The 14,838-nt window shown below is 48.8% G+C and overlaps 7 protein-coding genes across 7 annotated transcripts; 4 read left to right on the forward strand and 3 right to left on the reverse strand.

The window, feature by feature from the left end:
* Positions 1-302: 302 nt before the first annotated feature.
* dscA (ubiquitin-protein ligase dscA) lies at positions 303-2,729 on the forward strand (the record flags this gene model as incomplete). The annotated part of the gene is made up of 1 exon (XM_033565503.1): positions 303-2,729. One exon carries the CDS (start codon positions 303-305, stop codon positions 2,727-2,729), a length of 2,427 nt encoding a protein of 808 aa, XP_033431260.1.
* A 464-nt stretch (positions 2,730-3,193) lies between these two features.
* Positions 3,194-3,894, reverse strand: GCV3 (glycine decarboxylase subunit H; the record flags this gene model as incomplete). Its single annotated transcript, XM_033565504.1, has 3 exons — positions 3,194-3,507; positions 3,601-3,663; positions 3,753-3,894. The coding sequence occupies 3 exons, from the start codon at positions 3,892-3,894 to the stop codon at positions 3,194-3,196; spliced, it is 519 nt and encodes a 172-aa protein (XP_033431261.1).
* A 279-nt stretch (positions 3,895-4,173) lies between these two features.
* Positions 4,174-4,712, forward strand: ATNIH1004_000800 (mitochondrial 37S ribosomal protein bS6m; the record flags this gene model as incomplete). The annotated part of the gene is made up of 2 exons (XM_033565505.1): positions 4,174-4,286; positions 4,403-4,712. 2 exons carry the CDS (start codon positions 4,174-4,176, stop codon positions 4,710-4,712), a joined length of 423 nt encoding a protein of 140 aa, XP_033431262.1.
* A 752-nt stretch (positions 4,713-5,464) lies between these two features.
* Positions 5,465-6,622, forward strand: ATNIH1004_000801 (acyl-CoA thioesterase; the record flags this gene model as incomplete). The annotated part of the gene is made up of 2 exons (XM_033565506.1): positions 5,465-5,713; positions 5,777-6,622. The coding sequence occupies 2 exons, from the start codon at positions 5,465-5,467 to the stop codon at positions 6,620-6,622; spliced, it is 1,095 nt and encodes a 364-aa protein (XP_033431263.1).
* Positions 6,623-6,812: 190 nt separating this feature from the next.
* Positions 6,813-7,251, reverse strand: ATNIH1004_000802 (putative quinol monooxygenase; the record flags this gene model as incomplete). The annotated part of the gene is made up of 3 exons (XM_033565507.1): positions 6,813-6,960; positions 7,018-7,130; positions 7,192-7,251. The coding sequence occupies 3 exons, from the start codon at positions 7,249-7,251 to the stop codon at positions 6,813-6,815; spliced, it is 321 nt and encodes a 106-aa protein (XP_033431264.1).
* Positions 7,252-8,262: 1,011 nt separating this feature from the next.
* ATNIH1004_000803 (uncharacterized protein) lies at positions 8,263-9,579 on the forward strand (the record flags this gene model as incomplete). The annotated part of the gene is made up of 2 exons (XM_033565508.1): positions 8,263-8,330; positions 8,418-9,579. The coding sequence occupies 2 exons, from the start codon at positions 8,263-8,265 to the stop codon at positions 9,577-9,579; spliced, it is 1,230 nt and encodes a 409-aa protein (XP_033431265.1).
* A 1,038-nt stretch (positions 9,580-10,617) lies between these two features.
* CHS7 (chitin synthase export chaperone) lies at positions 10,618-11,758 on the reverse strand (the record flags this gene model as incomplete). The annotated part of the gene is made up of 3 exons (XM_033565509.1): positions 10,618-10,815; positions 10,871-11,442; positions 11,521-11,758. The coding sequence occupies 3 exons, from the start codon at positions 11,756-11,758 to the stop codon at positions 10,618-10,620; spliced, it is 1,008 nt and encodes a 335-aa protein (XP_033431266.1).
* Between the last annotated feature and the right edge of the window lie 3,080 nt (positions 11,759-14,838).

A 14,838-nucleotide genomic window follows, 5' to 3' on the forward strand; every position in this document is an offset into this window, starting at 1 on the left:
AGCTGACATTCAAAGCCAAAATGACAAGCCGACAAAACGGGAGGCGGGAAACGATGCGGCCTCAGGCCTCGACTCACTGGTGGCATCATCGACTCCGCCTCTCAGTCGCTCTTCCGTTCCATCCATCTCCCTCGAGCTATCCACCCGATCATCCAGCCATTCATTCATTAAGGAACGTTCCTCCCGCATCGGCATCCATCTGCCATTGAGATTCAACCTCGAATGGCAATGCGACTCGCAACTTAGCCGGTGTTATTCTTAGGAGGCCCCCAAATTCCGATGCCTACACTATCTTGGCATCGATGGATCACCGTGGTTCCTTCTTCTTCCTCCTGGTCATATTCTATCTTCTCCTTAGCTCCCAATCTCATCCGCCCCTGATTATTCAGGATCGAGAACACCAGCGGGAGCTTGCAAGGGAACGCGATGCCCTGGGCTTGCTGAATGAGTCCAAGTACGGGGACTTTGACCCGCAAGCTGACCAATGGCTTCCCTTCCGTGGAGTAAGGAAGAATGATAGTTATGCCTGGGACCTCCTCATAGATGTCCAGGATAGGGCCCGTTATCAACTGCAGACCGCCATTTCGAATGCGGGACTGGAGCCTCCGAGGGGCCTCCTAGACCCAAAGCTCCAGGACTCAAACGCGCCTCCCACCCTGAATCTGTCACAGCTGCTACTGCCCGTTTATCGCAATTCGACAGGCAAACTGCGAGGGGACTGGGTGCGCCGTAAGCAGAATACGCTGCACCTCCCACTCAATACGACGGCTATTGCATTAGAAAATGAATACTTTACACATGAATTTAGTCACAATGTTACCGGACAGAGTGGGACTTTCTATCTAGACCTACGGGAGGGAGGTGGTGAGGAGCTTCGCCTTCGCTCTGGCCATGTACGAGAGATGCGGGCGTCATTAGCGGTGGAAAGTGGTGATTTCTGGGGGAATACCTGGTACCTGTCCTTATTTGGGGTGCACTTCCCGGAAACAGGAGGCATTATTTTGACTACGACAAGTGAAAAATTTGGTGGCTTGTTTTCATTGCCGCATTTGACGCTCTCTTCCGACTCTTACGACCTCGCTCACAAGCTACTCGTTAAGTCACTCAGCGATACCCTATCCGAAAGACACAACCGGCCCCGTACTCTCTTCCCTTGGTCCTCGCTAGTAGGCACTGAGCAGGTGGAATTCCCTGCACCAAAATGCGAGCACATCGTCTACCTGCAGCAGCATCCTGTTGCCGTTCACGACTACCTTGCGGATAGACTAGTCATTGAACAGATAGAGCAGGAGCTCAGATTTCCCATGGGAGCCCCCATCCCATCCCCTCCACCTATGGTCATGTCGGCCGTAGTGTTCTCTCCCGACTGCGGGTACATCCTCGAGACCAAGGGGGCGCCGGATTACCCTCCCACTGAAGCACTGTACCTTTCAGGGCCAAAGTTAGAGGAATTTGGTAAATATTCTTCGCGCATAATTTTTATACTGGCTGGCGTCTCGGTCGCGCAGATTGCGCTCCTCTTGCGGCAGGTCAAGGAAGCTTCTACACCCTCTACCAGGAGTCGCATCAGCTTCTTTACGATTGCTCTGATGGCATTCGGCGATGCGTTTGTGCTCGTCTTCATTCTTCTAGAGCTGTACCCGGCAGTATCGTTCCTAGTAATGACTACTGCATCGTTCCTCACTTTCCTCTCGGTCAGTTACATCGGAATGAAATTCATGATGGAGATCTGGGCTGTCCAGGCCCCCGAACGGAGAGAGCAAGATCGTCGGTCAATTCCCCAGGCGAATGGACGCCCCGGGAGTTTACCGCCCCCTGTCACGGCAGGACGCATTGAGGACATAGGTGCAACGCCAGTTATTCTGACGCCAGATCAGGACCCTCCTGACGACGAAGAGGATACGCCTCCAACCCGCGGTGCGACACCTACTGCGCGGGAAACCCGCAGTGACGTCGGAGCCATGTACGCACGGTTCTATTTCATTTTGTTCGTGATGCTCATTATCTCCATTTGGTCGTTCCTTTGGCCAAATCGACTTGGAAAGCTATACGCCCGAACTCTTGGATTTATTTACCTATCATTCTGGACCCCCCAGATTTATCGCAATGCCATGCGCAACTGCCGCAAGGCCCTGCGATGGGAGTTTGTGGTCTGTCAGAGCTTCCTTCGACTGTTCCCATTTATGTATTTCTTGACCGTGCCGGGCAACGTGTTGTTTGTTCGGCCGGACACCACGGCTGCTCTTGCTCTGGCTGGATGGGTGTGGATACAAGTCTGGGTCTTGGCCAGCCAGGACTTTCTCGGTCCGCGTTTCTTTGTTCCTCGGGGCTGGGCACCCCCTGCGTACGACTATCATCCTGTTATGCGCGATGCTTCTGAATCCGGAGAGGACTTGGAATCCGGCGGAGTCTTACCGGTTGGGGCTTTACGAGCCGACGAGAGGGACTCTCCCAGCGATAGCAAAGATCATGACAAGCAGCGACCAAAAGATAAAAAGAAAGCGATTTTCGACTGTGCCATTTGCATGCAGGACATCGAAGTACCCCTCCTGCCGGCTCCGGGGGCTGCGGGAAGCAATAGCGTGGCAGACGGGGCTGCCAACATCCTCAGTCGCCGAGCATACATGGTGACCCCCTGCCGACATATCTTCCACAGTACTTGTCTGGAGAGCTGGATGAGGCTAAGGCTGCAATGCCCTATCTGTCGAGAGTCCATACCTCCTGTATAGATCGGAAGTGTTTGATTCACTGGGCACCATATACGAATTATAGCCTGATGTACATGCTATGCTAGATTGTAAGATTTATCACGATGATTATTGGCCGTTTAAAAGTGAGGACGATTCCGTCCAAGAACCTGGCTGAAAGTATTTACCTCAATAACCCATATTACATCATACATCGAGAGTGATACTCAGACACGAACCAGTAACTGATCATGTCATTGTATGTATAATTGAGGGCCTTCCCTGTTGAACAGAAGGCCTGGCCATTAACGGCGTAACGCAAGTCTAGCATTTTTCCACAGATAAAAAAAAAAAAAAATTACCCCATTCCTCAGAGCAAATAAACAGGATTAAAAAGACATCAACCCAGCGTATCCAAAAACAAAAAGAAGGCAGGCCCTTTAGCGCCGCTCTATTTCAATAAATTCGTGCTACTCATGCTCTCACCGTGTCTCCGCCAGGAACATTTATTCATCGATGGTCGCCTTGTAAGCCTCGGCATCCAACAAGCCATCCAGCTCCGCAGCATCGTTGACCTCGATCTGGGCAATCCAGCCGTCAGCCTCGGGGCTCTTGTTGATCATGTTGGCCTTGTCCTCAAGGACAGCGTTGCCCTTCACAACCTTCCCGGACACCGGGGAGAGGACGTCGGAGGCGGACTTCACCGACTCGACGGCGCCGACGGGCTCTTCGGCGCTGACCTCCAGATCCTCCTGGGGCAGTTCGACGTAGACGACGTCACCTAAGGACTTGGCGGCGTACTCTGTGATACCGATCTTGGCTGTTGGGGGTTGACTCATCAGTTAGAGTGCGATTGATGTTTTCTTCTTCTTCTTTATGTCAAGATAAAAAAATACAAGGAAGTAAAACTCACCAGTTTTACCGTCGGCGGCCAACTCGATCCATTCATGGGTTTCAGTGTACTTCTTAACCTCCCCTAGAACATTGAAACAAGGCAATTAGCATTAGGAGAGCCTGGGAAAGACTTCAATGCCCTTCCGAACCGAGAGTTGAGGGAATTCCTACAGAATGGGCTCTGCGAGAAGCTCCTGGCACTTCCCCGCGGGAAACCCACGGCGGGCGAAACCCTGCGGGCAGCGGGAAGAGGGAGCTTTTGAGAGAGCACGCGCGAGGCGAAGGGGCGGACGGAGCGGGCGACGGCAGACATGATGACAAAAATGGGATGGGAGAAAAGGAAGTAAAAGGGAATTGGAATGAAATGAAGTGTAGGAAGGGAGAGAAAGAAAGAAAGAAATAGGTCGGCAGTACGGAGTAGAAGATGGAATGGATAATGAACGAACGGACCCGCGCTAGCGAATTGCATGATAGCGAGTGCCAAGACCGCGCGCCGATAAGCCATCTAAGTCCATTCGGGAAAATCTCATCCTCCCCATCCCATTCGTGTTGTTCTTTCCTCGACCCCAGTTCCATACCCACTTCTGTCCCTATGTTGTACGAATTGATTGCGATTGTGTGTGAATTTGGTAATCCGTTCTCTGTTCTGTGCGAATGTGCTAAGTTCTTTCAGGTCCGTCCGGGCAGTCTCCACGAGGTCCGAGAGTATGTATCTAGGCATCCTGGCGATTGATCAATCGCTCCATTTACGCCCTGATTCATGGTCGAATTCTTAACCATGACAAGACGATGAGAGATGGATAAAAACTGACAAGGTACAGCATCGCCCGTAATGCTGGTCTCCAGGTCCTCCGGTCAGGCGGTGTGATCCGTGGATACAACAACTGGGGTACATTCAAACTGCCCAAGCCGACTACGAAACATCAAGCCCGGTACACCGAAGGGCACCACTTTATCATGCGCTTCGATGCTTCCGGACCGGTACAAATGTCGGTGCGAAGAACGCTCGGCCTTGATCCCCGGATGATTCGGTTCTCGGTGGTGAAGGTGGGCGACAAACTGGAAGAGATCAAGGATGTGGAGGGCAAGATCGAGTGGAACAAAACCCGGAACATCAGTGAATCGATTTAAGCATGGTGTTGACAAGGGCTATGGGCTGATGACGACTTTGGGAGAGTTGTGGTCGAATTCTGGTAGAGGTTGGATTTGACTTTTTGAGCGTGGACAAAATATTATTCAGTGTATTCTTTGGGAAAGGGGAACTGTCATTCTGTACTATCATACCAGCATCGCAGGCGCACATATTTATATATTGAACTTTTGTTTTGGCTTGATCCTCAGTCTTCGTTATCCGGAGGTCAGTTTTCCTAACCGGTACTCAACTGTCTGTCCTGCGTCAGAAGGCTACCGGACTCTCGATCGGTACGCCTTTCTGTTAGTTCTCTACATGGACTACGAAATTGAGCTCGGTGCTAGAAGGTCAGTTTGTATCATGGCTCACAAGAGCTGTTCTGCCGCTCTGAATGCGCATTGTACATGTATCGGCAGCATCGACGGTTTGGACAGAATCTGCCACAGGATAACATGTACGATGAGCGACCAGACCGTGGAGGGACTGGTCAACCTGTGCTAGCATGCAAATTGCGCCTCAGCCTGCTTGGGGTTGGCATATTCCATCAGAAACGAAGGACTCCACATGAACCGAGGCTTGTCGGCTACCATCAATACCGCCTAAACTGAGCTGGGGTGAGTTAGTTAACTATCAACTATGTGCTTAATCACACAGCCCATATGATAATAATCCAAACTAGAGACTCCTTTAAGTACAGTATCGCATCCACTCTCGATACTCTCCAAGACTTCCCCCTATTTCTTGATTTAATATGGCACCCAAACGGGACGGAAATCTGCTTATCTCACAGGACTTTGCCGGGCTGATGGCCCTGAAACGACTCGACAGCCCTACAAATTCAAAGAACAATACATCAAACGAGCCTGAAAAAGTTGAGCGATTCCAATCGATTTCTGGTCCTCACCCACCGGGCGAGCGCGAGGTAGCATTTGGAGGACATGTCTTTGCACAGTCAGCGTATGCTGCGTCGAAGACAGTCGAGAAAGGGTTTTTGATCCATGTGGGTTTGAACAATTAGAACAGAACAGAATAAGAGCTATAGAATTGACTGACTCTCATCCAGGATATGACGGGTACATTCATCATACCCGGTCGGCTGGACGTTCCATACGTGTACACGGTGCGCCATCTCCGCGACGGCCGGATGTACTGTGCGCGAGCCGTCGATGTGCGACAGGGCGGTAACATCTGCTTCTCCTGTCTGTGTTCATTCAAACGCGACGAGAGGCAGGAGACGATTGGTCATCAGCCGGTATCTGCGCAGGAGCGGTTCAAGTCCATTCTCGCTGCGAAACGCCCGGAGGAGCAACCTATCAGTCCCGGTGTAGATGCGGACTTCTGGATCTCACTATTAGAATCGGGAGAAGTCGTCGATACTGAGTTTCCTGGCCTGGATGTGCGAAAAGTCGATATGCAGGGGTACAATCTCACAGAAGAGGTGAAGCAGAGTCCTGAGAAATACCGTCAGCTCACACTGTACCGTCTTAAGGGGTCACCCGAGGAACCAGAAGTGACTATCAACAAGGAGGAGCTGAAGAAGAGGGAGGAATCCGCAGAATATGATAACCTCTATGCCTGTGCACATATGTACTCCAGCGACAAGAATTCTCTGCTGTTGATTCCGCGCTCCCTGGGACACTCCGACTGGGACGCAATGGCGAGTTTGACTCTAACGGTTGTTATCCATCAGCACGGCGATGCGTTAAGAATGATCGATTGGGATGCTGCAGCAGACGAGGGGGAGTTACCGAAGAAATGGTTCATCCAGGAGGGCTGGACTCCGCGATCTGGGGAGAACAGGGCAATCCATGAAAGTTGGCTGTGGAGTCCGGATGGACAGTTGCTGGCGACGAGTTATCAGGACAGTTTGTTAAAGTTTTCGAAGCAAGAGCACCGGGGGAAGCTATGATGCTATAGGGACGGTCAATTATTAGACAATAGAGGATAGAGGATGTACTCTATCCATACACTTGTGATATATAATATACACATAAATTTACAATAGTTATATCAACACCCTAAGTATATATTACTGATACAGCCCGTGATTCTAAGAAAGAACTGCATCCAAGGAGAGTGTGTATGTGTAGATATGTGAACTACAGTTTCGATCTACCATCAAAGCCACCAATCAACCCAGCAGTCTTGATCTCCGGTGGCGCAGCTAGAGAGCCCCCGATTGTCTTGGAGAACTGCTTGAAAGCCACAGACGAAACATGGGCCTTCAGACTATCTTGATCCTTGTACCTGTGGTGTATTCATCAGCTACTGCATCGCCTCTCCAGGCCATGTGCAGATGCTTACTTCTCGACAAAAACAAGCTCCTTGGAGTTGTTTGGTTGCACGGCAAAGTAAATCTGCGTGTTAGGCTCTTCGCCTTCGATGTATTGGACCAGTGTCTTGAAGGCTTCGACAACCTGGAATTGGGCTCAGCTCTGCTATTCTGCGGATATATTGGGTCGAAACTGGTTAATATACCTGGTCGAATTTGCCCGGCTGAGGCACCAGCTTTACAATGTTGTAGATTTCACCAGGCATTGTGATGTAGCCTTGCTCTGAGGGAATCGATATAGATAGATTGTTAAGGAAATTTATTCAAATCTATATTAGACAAGGAGCTTGTTGTTGCTCTACAGGAGGTATATGTCCACTCTCGGTAAAGTTGGGCCGATGGATGTGGAGACCGGAGATGCCGAGGATATAAAGTTGATTAGATGAGATCACCAACCATGAAATTAGCTCTGCAAGGAGTACATACATAGACTGTTGGCTGTGCATTTATCTATGTCGTAAATAGCTCATTGTTTATGTAATGCCTGTATACTCTTATGCTTAGCAATATTTCGGGGTATGCACGAAGTACCGAGTAGCATGTGGTTCTGCGAAGTAGAATCCTACGACAGTTCAGCTGCAACCGACGACTATGTCCATATTGACTAATATGAATGAGGATATCATTCGAGAACATCTATCGCCTTTAATAAATTATCTCGCCCTGCTTAGCTCGTCGATCTGTCCACGCCTCAGCCCTAGGGCTCCCCGTGCAGAATTGGAGTCAACAGATCAACAAGCCACGGTCCTCTGTAGCTCCATTCACTCACCATGCCTGAATAGTACCCTTGTTTATACCTCTATAATATTAATCCCTGATTTGTCTCAGTACAGTACAGTTACATGCCAGGAAGTCATCACGTGTGGATGACGTAACCATTACTGGATTGGGACCAAACACCTCGCCCAGCTTTCGCTCTCTCCCAAGTCGATCGGGTCCTCGCGAAATGTATCTATATTGACTTGGCTCTGCAAGATGAAAAAGACGCTTCTTATTTGTTTCATCCATGGCTTTAAGGTTCATCTCCCCTCCTTTGCCTTCTATTACGTGGCCCTTCTGTCAACATCGAAACCATGGAAGGAGCAGTCTCCCGCCGCCAATGTCATCAAAGCTAACTCTTATCAATAAATATTTAGGGTGACAATGATACATTTGGTAACTTCCCAGAGTACTTGTGTGCACTGGTCAGCCGCGCCCTTCCCTCCGTGAAGGTTGCAATGGTGGTATACCCCAAGTACGAGACTCGGGGGAACCTTAAAGATTCTGTGTGCATGTTCCGCGAATGGTACGTTTCGGGGCTGGCTTCTTATAGAGCAGGAGGCTCTCTTTCTGACTAGTCGATCAAAAATGCTAATATTTCAAACTTGGATAGGCTGCAGAACCAGGTCATTGATCTGGAAGTTGCGAACCGAACCGCATCACCGACAGTTGACCCCTCAGTCCACGTTTTCTTAGTCGGTCACTCCATGGGGGGCATTGTTGCTGCAGAAACGCTTCTCCTACTTGCTTCTGAACAACCGATCCCTCCAAAGCCTTCGCATACAGCGGACCTGCTGCATTCAGGCACTGCAGATAACTCGCATACCATAGAACCCGGCTCTTTCATGTTCCCTCACATTCAAGGAGTGCTGGCTTTCGACACTCCATTTCTGGGCATCGCCCCGGGGGTCGTGTCGTATGGTGCCGAAGGGCACTACAGAAGTGCAACATCAGCATACAATACGCTCTCGGAAGTAGCGGGGTTGTTCGGCATTGGAGGGGGAAATTCTTCATCTGGCACAGGTGTGGGCCAACAGAGGGAGGCCAGGGAAGCTTCGTCCTCTCAGTCGGCTAGCAACAATTCCTCTACCGACGCTGCAGCGACACCATCCTGGCAGCGTTGGGGTCGATATGCCATGTTTGCAGGGGCTGCAGGCGCGGTAGCTGCAGGAGGGGCAGCCGCAATGTATTCTCAACGAGAGCGTCTTACAGACGGATGGGGCTGGGTGTCCTCTCATATTGCATTTGTTGGGTGTCTAGTACATCCTTCAGAGTTGCGCCAGCGCCTTGGCCTCTTGTCCAAGGTGCACGAGGAGCGAGGGATTGGCTGTATAAACTTCTTTACGTGCTTGGGCCAGGGTGCAACGTCGTTGATAGAGAACCCTGACCAAGCGAATATGTCATTCAGCCAGAAGATTATTCGATCCAAACATCGCACCTTCTGCACCCTTCCACCCGAAATTGAAGGACAGGACATGAAGATCTTCCCGGCGGCGGGACTGACATGGGTCCGAGCCTCGAATGATAAGGCCGGAGATGAGGTTAAGGCACACGTTACTATGTTTTCACCGAAAGACAACCCTGCCTTTGATGAACTTGCCAATGATACATGCAAGGCCCTTGTCAAATCGATCGACAAGGCCTGGTACAGCAGCGCTACTACAAGTCCGGTAGAGGAAATGGTCATGGAAATGCCGCGGACCGACGACGGCAAGTCTCCATCTGCCGCTGATAGCAGATTTATGGACGGAGATGACGTCGTCGTTGTGGATTGAAAATCTCTTTATTCGGCCACATCTCGTACAAAATCTACAGACCTTTTGAGGGGGATACATATTGAAAAATAGTTCTTCGGTTTACTGTTCCTCCCCCACCCCCCAGCACTCCCTTTAGCCTTGAGCTAATGCGCCCCCGTTGGCGCGGTCGATGCACCTCTCTCTCAGAATGCCTGTCAATCGTTCCACGTATTCCGAGGTTACATCTCTACGGAGTAGGATCAGTAGGGGTGGTATATCTAGCGTGTGGCTTGACGGCCAGGAAGGGCCCGATCACCTCAGATTAGCCGTGAGGGGTGGAAATTCGGCGTTGGACCGTTTGCTGGACGGATTGTCCGACATCACAAGGGTTTTGGCCCTTGGTCACTAAATTAAAGCGCTAGGACCTGCATGCATTGTCCGGACACTTTCCCCTGTAAAGATGTGGTCTGAATGCCGTCGGATTCTTGACTCGTCCGGCTAGATGGGAAAAGTAATTTCGGAATCCTTTTCCTCCCTGACATTTACGATGGAGTACTTAGTGTTAGATTTAGATCTAGTCTGCTTTTCTCTTCCCCTCTTTTCCCTTCCCCACGACTAGAATAGCGATTGGAGTATGCAACATAAGACAGTGACAGGAAATTTTGTAAGGCAGCTTTACATTGATCCTTCAGCATAATGCCTAACACCAATCTAGATATAACTAATAACCACAATGCGAATACACAATGTAATGTGAAACATTTATCACAATAAGAACTCCACAAAACCGGATGACCGATGACAATGTGACTGACGGAAAGAAAAATGGGGGAGAAACCTAGAGACCACCCTTCCTCCCAAAAAACTCATGCAAGACTAAAAGCGTCGTACATGCACGCTGGGGCAGATTGAGAGTATATTTAACATCGACTAAATAAATGACAACCACCAAAATACATATTATATTACCCATAGGAATTCGAAGGAAAAAAAGAGAGAAAAAAAAAAAGGCTAGCTAGCTAGTATAATAACAAGTACATTTGTCATGAGCACGTCACTGAATGGTGGAATAAGCCCTTATTGGTAATTTTGGGCGTTGAAGGTAGATGCCCGGTGGTGGTTGTGGTGGTGGTAGACACTACCGGCGTACTCCGAATTCGCATCCTGGTAGGTTGCACGGCGTTCTTCCTCGGGCAGCAGTTCCTTGACTTCCCAAGTATTGGGCTTGATGCCTACGGAGAACTCGAGGTCTTCTTTGGTGATGTAATCCCAGAACTGAAGAGCAATTAGACATGTTGGTTGGGAGAAAGAGAAGTGATGAAGGACATACTTTGTAAACCATCATGACGGCCAAAAGATTGCAAAAAGTGGCAAAGAACAGACCATCCAAGTAATGCTGGACATTGTCGCAGATAGTGTCACCGAATGCATAAAGAAGCACCTGACCACAGATGAAGACGAGAAGACCGAAAGCAATGTGACCCAGGGGCCAGCGGTCCTCGAGAGTATTCATGACCAACAGTAACTGCATGACGAGGTATACCGCGATGCAGATCGCGTTTAGGATGTACAGGACCACGAACAGGCCGATGGTGTTGGTGGGGCTGAGACCCCCCCAGGACTTGAAAGTCAAAAGAGATACAACGAACGAAACGGCGAACATCGCTACAGATGTTAACCGGATGAGCCAGACCGACAGGGCGGTTCCATCCTCGTAGAGCTGGAAACCGACGAAGCCGTTGACGAGCAAAGAGGTACACAGCGCAGAGGCCAATCCGTTTTGAACAGCGACGAAGTATGGGAAAGGGCCGCTTCTCGGAGGCACAACACCGGCATCGATAACCAAAGAACACATAGTCAGAAGCATGTAGATATAAAAGAACGTAATGATTTCTTTGCGGCCTGCACAAGAAGTCAATGGTTAACTTTTGTTTTGTCTCTTTGGGGGATTCAGGAGGATTGTCCTCAGGGGTGACGTACCGACAGCGGTGAACTTGGACCTGATATGCAGAATCATAATTACTGTCATCGCCAGCGCAATGATGTGCAAGAAAGAAGCTGCTCCCTCAAAAATGATCGTGTTTGCTAATTCGATATTGCGGGCATAGCAGTTGGGGATAATGCCAGTATCGCCTGATATCGGGGATGCCGGGCCCACCAAGGAGCACAGTGGTAGTGCTGCCTTGGAGCAGATCGAGTCGAAATCACCAAATCCCATCCTGTCGACTTGTTGAATACGAGGAGCTGGATATGTAGGATGACTGTTTGAATCGCTCGGATATCACAGGAGCGAACCGAGCTCCGTCTCCCAGTGAACCAAATAGAACCCTGACCGGTTCACTGAGCGAATACCACAGCAAATGACCAGTGCACGGTCCAGTTAACCAGAAAAAGCGAGCGTAGGGAAGGTTGCGACAGCACTGATGGCAGGCCGACAACCGACAGAGCGTGTCAACCAACGTTGGAGGGGGCTTTGCACGGAGCCTGAGGCCTCTCAACTTAGGATCACGGGGAACACTAAAACCATATCGGGACTGGCCTGCCAGAGGACAATATGGCTATTTTGGGAATAGTGAATCTCCCGAGAAACAGTAGGGCGCTAACCAATCTGGGAAGGCTGTTTATATAAGTCACACAAAGCCAAATAACTAAAGTTAATTCATCCATTGGACCGAAGGGAAAGATCAATAGGAATCCCAATATGGACTGCGACAATTTCCACACCAATTAAATAATCTCAGGATTCATAGGATAGAAACGTAAATATGCTCAATGACTCGGTAGGGCAGTATTGAATTCACAAAAGCCCCATACAGATGCATGGTTATGCAAGAGTGGCAGCACTCCAGGTAAAAATACCGTCCTTTTTGTTCTTTGTCTAACCGTCAGCAACTCCACTTATCTGACAGCCTACTCCGACCATGCGTATGTAGGTGCTCCCTTCTCCGTACTTAAGTTCAACCTGTCATAGAATCCCACTAGTGAACAGGCTATGCTGCGCTATTAGAACAGTACGGAAATGTTCTCTTCAGGGCCCACTTCCTCCGATCGAGTCCGGTGCTAGAAAGCCAGAGGTTTTGTGCTGCAACTAACTTGGGCAAAACCGAGCCTGACACATTGTCCGCCAGGATCGTACTCCCTGGCCATTCAATAGTATGAGTCTTGGGTGTTCATTATTGACCGCGGTTATAAGTCACCAGTCTCATGAAGAGGGGCATATCACTATTATCACGAGAAAGTGTGGAGACGTTGTCGGCTAGAAATTCTAAGATTGCTTTACCCCTTTATCTTCCTTCCATTTCCTCGCGAAGCCTCCTATGCTCCTAGCTGTCTTGAATTTATTCGTAATCTGTAGTCGAATATGATACACCTGCAGGTTGAGATCAAAAATCTAATCTGTATTCTTGAATGGTAACCCTTCGTAATTTAAGTAGTATTCCTCATGAAGCCCTGAGAACAGAGATTACACAATTCCAAGCAGCTAACTCGTGCTTCATTAATTTAATTTATTTTTTGCTTTTCGATATAAACTTCCCGAATTTGCAATAACCGATCCAAGGCGACCGGGAACTGAAGCCTTCCCTGATATCGCACCACCATGTTAGAGGACACGTGGTACTATTGCATGGTTTTTGGTATCACTGGACTCTGAAAACCACTCCGTACTCTACTAAGTTTGAGAGGTCTCCATCACATTCTTAGCACTGTCTCCCCTGGTTTTCTTAGCATTACGTATACGATATCAAGGTTCCAATGCGAGCGATGACACCGTTTCAACCGTCAGCAGTTTATTTTCAGGGGAAAAAGTGAAAGAAAAAGGAAAAGGAAAGAACATCGAGCCAAGCCTACTTTGACAGTTGATAAAGTTAACTACTAGGTGACAGATGACAAATGTAAAATAGATCCCTTCCGCATTCCAATAGCAAAAGTGTATCTATTCTCTCTAGCGTAGGACTCCCAAAAAATACCCCTTGTCACATCCTAAAGTTTGGGGCCATACATATTCTCTCCACAAGGTGCTGCAATAATGCTCAATATTAATCGGGCGGAACAGGAAAACAAGGGTTTATGGCCTAGGCAACCAATGAGGAATTTTCGTCCATTGTCCTTTTCTATTCCCCTTCTGCTTCGATGTCATTTCAATCTCTTGCCATCGGCCCTATATATCCAGGGTCAAGCCAATCACTGACAATGGCATCTCAGGACCTTACATTAGCCTTCCAGGAAATTAAATCATGATCTCTCGGCTCCGAGTTAGTCAGGATGGAAAAGGGCTTCGAAGAAGTGACGTTACATGCTGGTTTGCAAGACATGATGGAAACCATCACCCTCCCATTGCGCTTATTATTTCTCATGTTGGCCCGATGTATTGGGTGACAACCTGTGGTTTTGCAGTGCAACTAACAGAACTAAGGAATTTTACTCCATACGAGTCCCTGTAGCCTAACGATGGCTTAAATGTATCGCATATAGGTGCACTCGTCGGGACGATCAAGATTGATGACATTGGCCAATAATCGGACCAGCTCGGGAACTATCTCCAACCAGGCGCAGAGCAGCCGTTTCGCACATCTCCATGTCGGTTACATCGGCAGTGGCTAGCCTCCACGGAACTTTTTTGCTTTAGACTCGCTCTTCTCTCGATCTGTTGACTCCCTGAAGATGACCCTGGAGCTGAACCTCCATGGAATCATCATTTCCTCCTGCATGTAGATCCTAGTTAGCGCCACGTGTAAGTAAAGCATCAACGGCTGCGAGGGACCGCGTCGATCTCCCATTGAACGGATCAGTTCAGCGTTAACAATGGTGGAACACTCACACTTCCCGTCGGTACTCCTTCAAGCTTAGCAGCCGCGGGATTGATTAACTGATTGATTACGGAGTATTCTCCCTCTTCGTCTTTTAGGTTTTTTTTTTTTGTCCCTCTCTCTCTCTCTTTCTTTTTTTCCAGGCAGTAGCGGTAGAAGTAACGTCTGATGACACCAGACCCGCATATCTACAGGGTTATTCAGCAATGAAGTCAGGAATGGTTTGTAGACCGCCGTCGAATTTTCTTTTCTTCCTTCTATTTTTAATTGTTTCAAAGGACAGAAAAAAAAAAAAAAACAAAAAGGGGGGGGGGAAAAAAAAAAAAAAAAAAAAAAAAAACCAAATGAAAAAAGAATAAAACTAAAATTAATAATTCCCTGAACTTTCTTCTTCCTGTCTCCCCTGTCTAACCTTGCTGCAACCGGCTTGTGATGGGCCCCATACCCTGGTGCTCCCAGCTGGCAAACACCATTCTGTAACAGCCCGCTA

This window comes from Aspergillus tanneri, assembly GCF_003426965.1.
Source record: "Aspergillus tanneri strain NIH1004 chromosome Unknown AapTan_2_pilon_pilon_pilon, whole genome shotgun sequence".
Classification (NCBI taxonomy): domain Eukaryota; kingdom Fungi; phylum Ascomycota; class Eurotiomycetes; order Eurotiales; family Aspergillaceae; genus Aspergillus; species Aspergillus tanneri.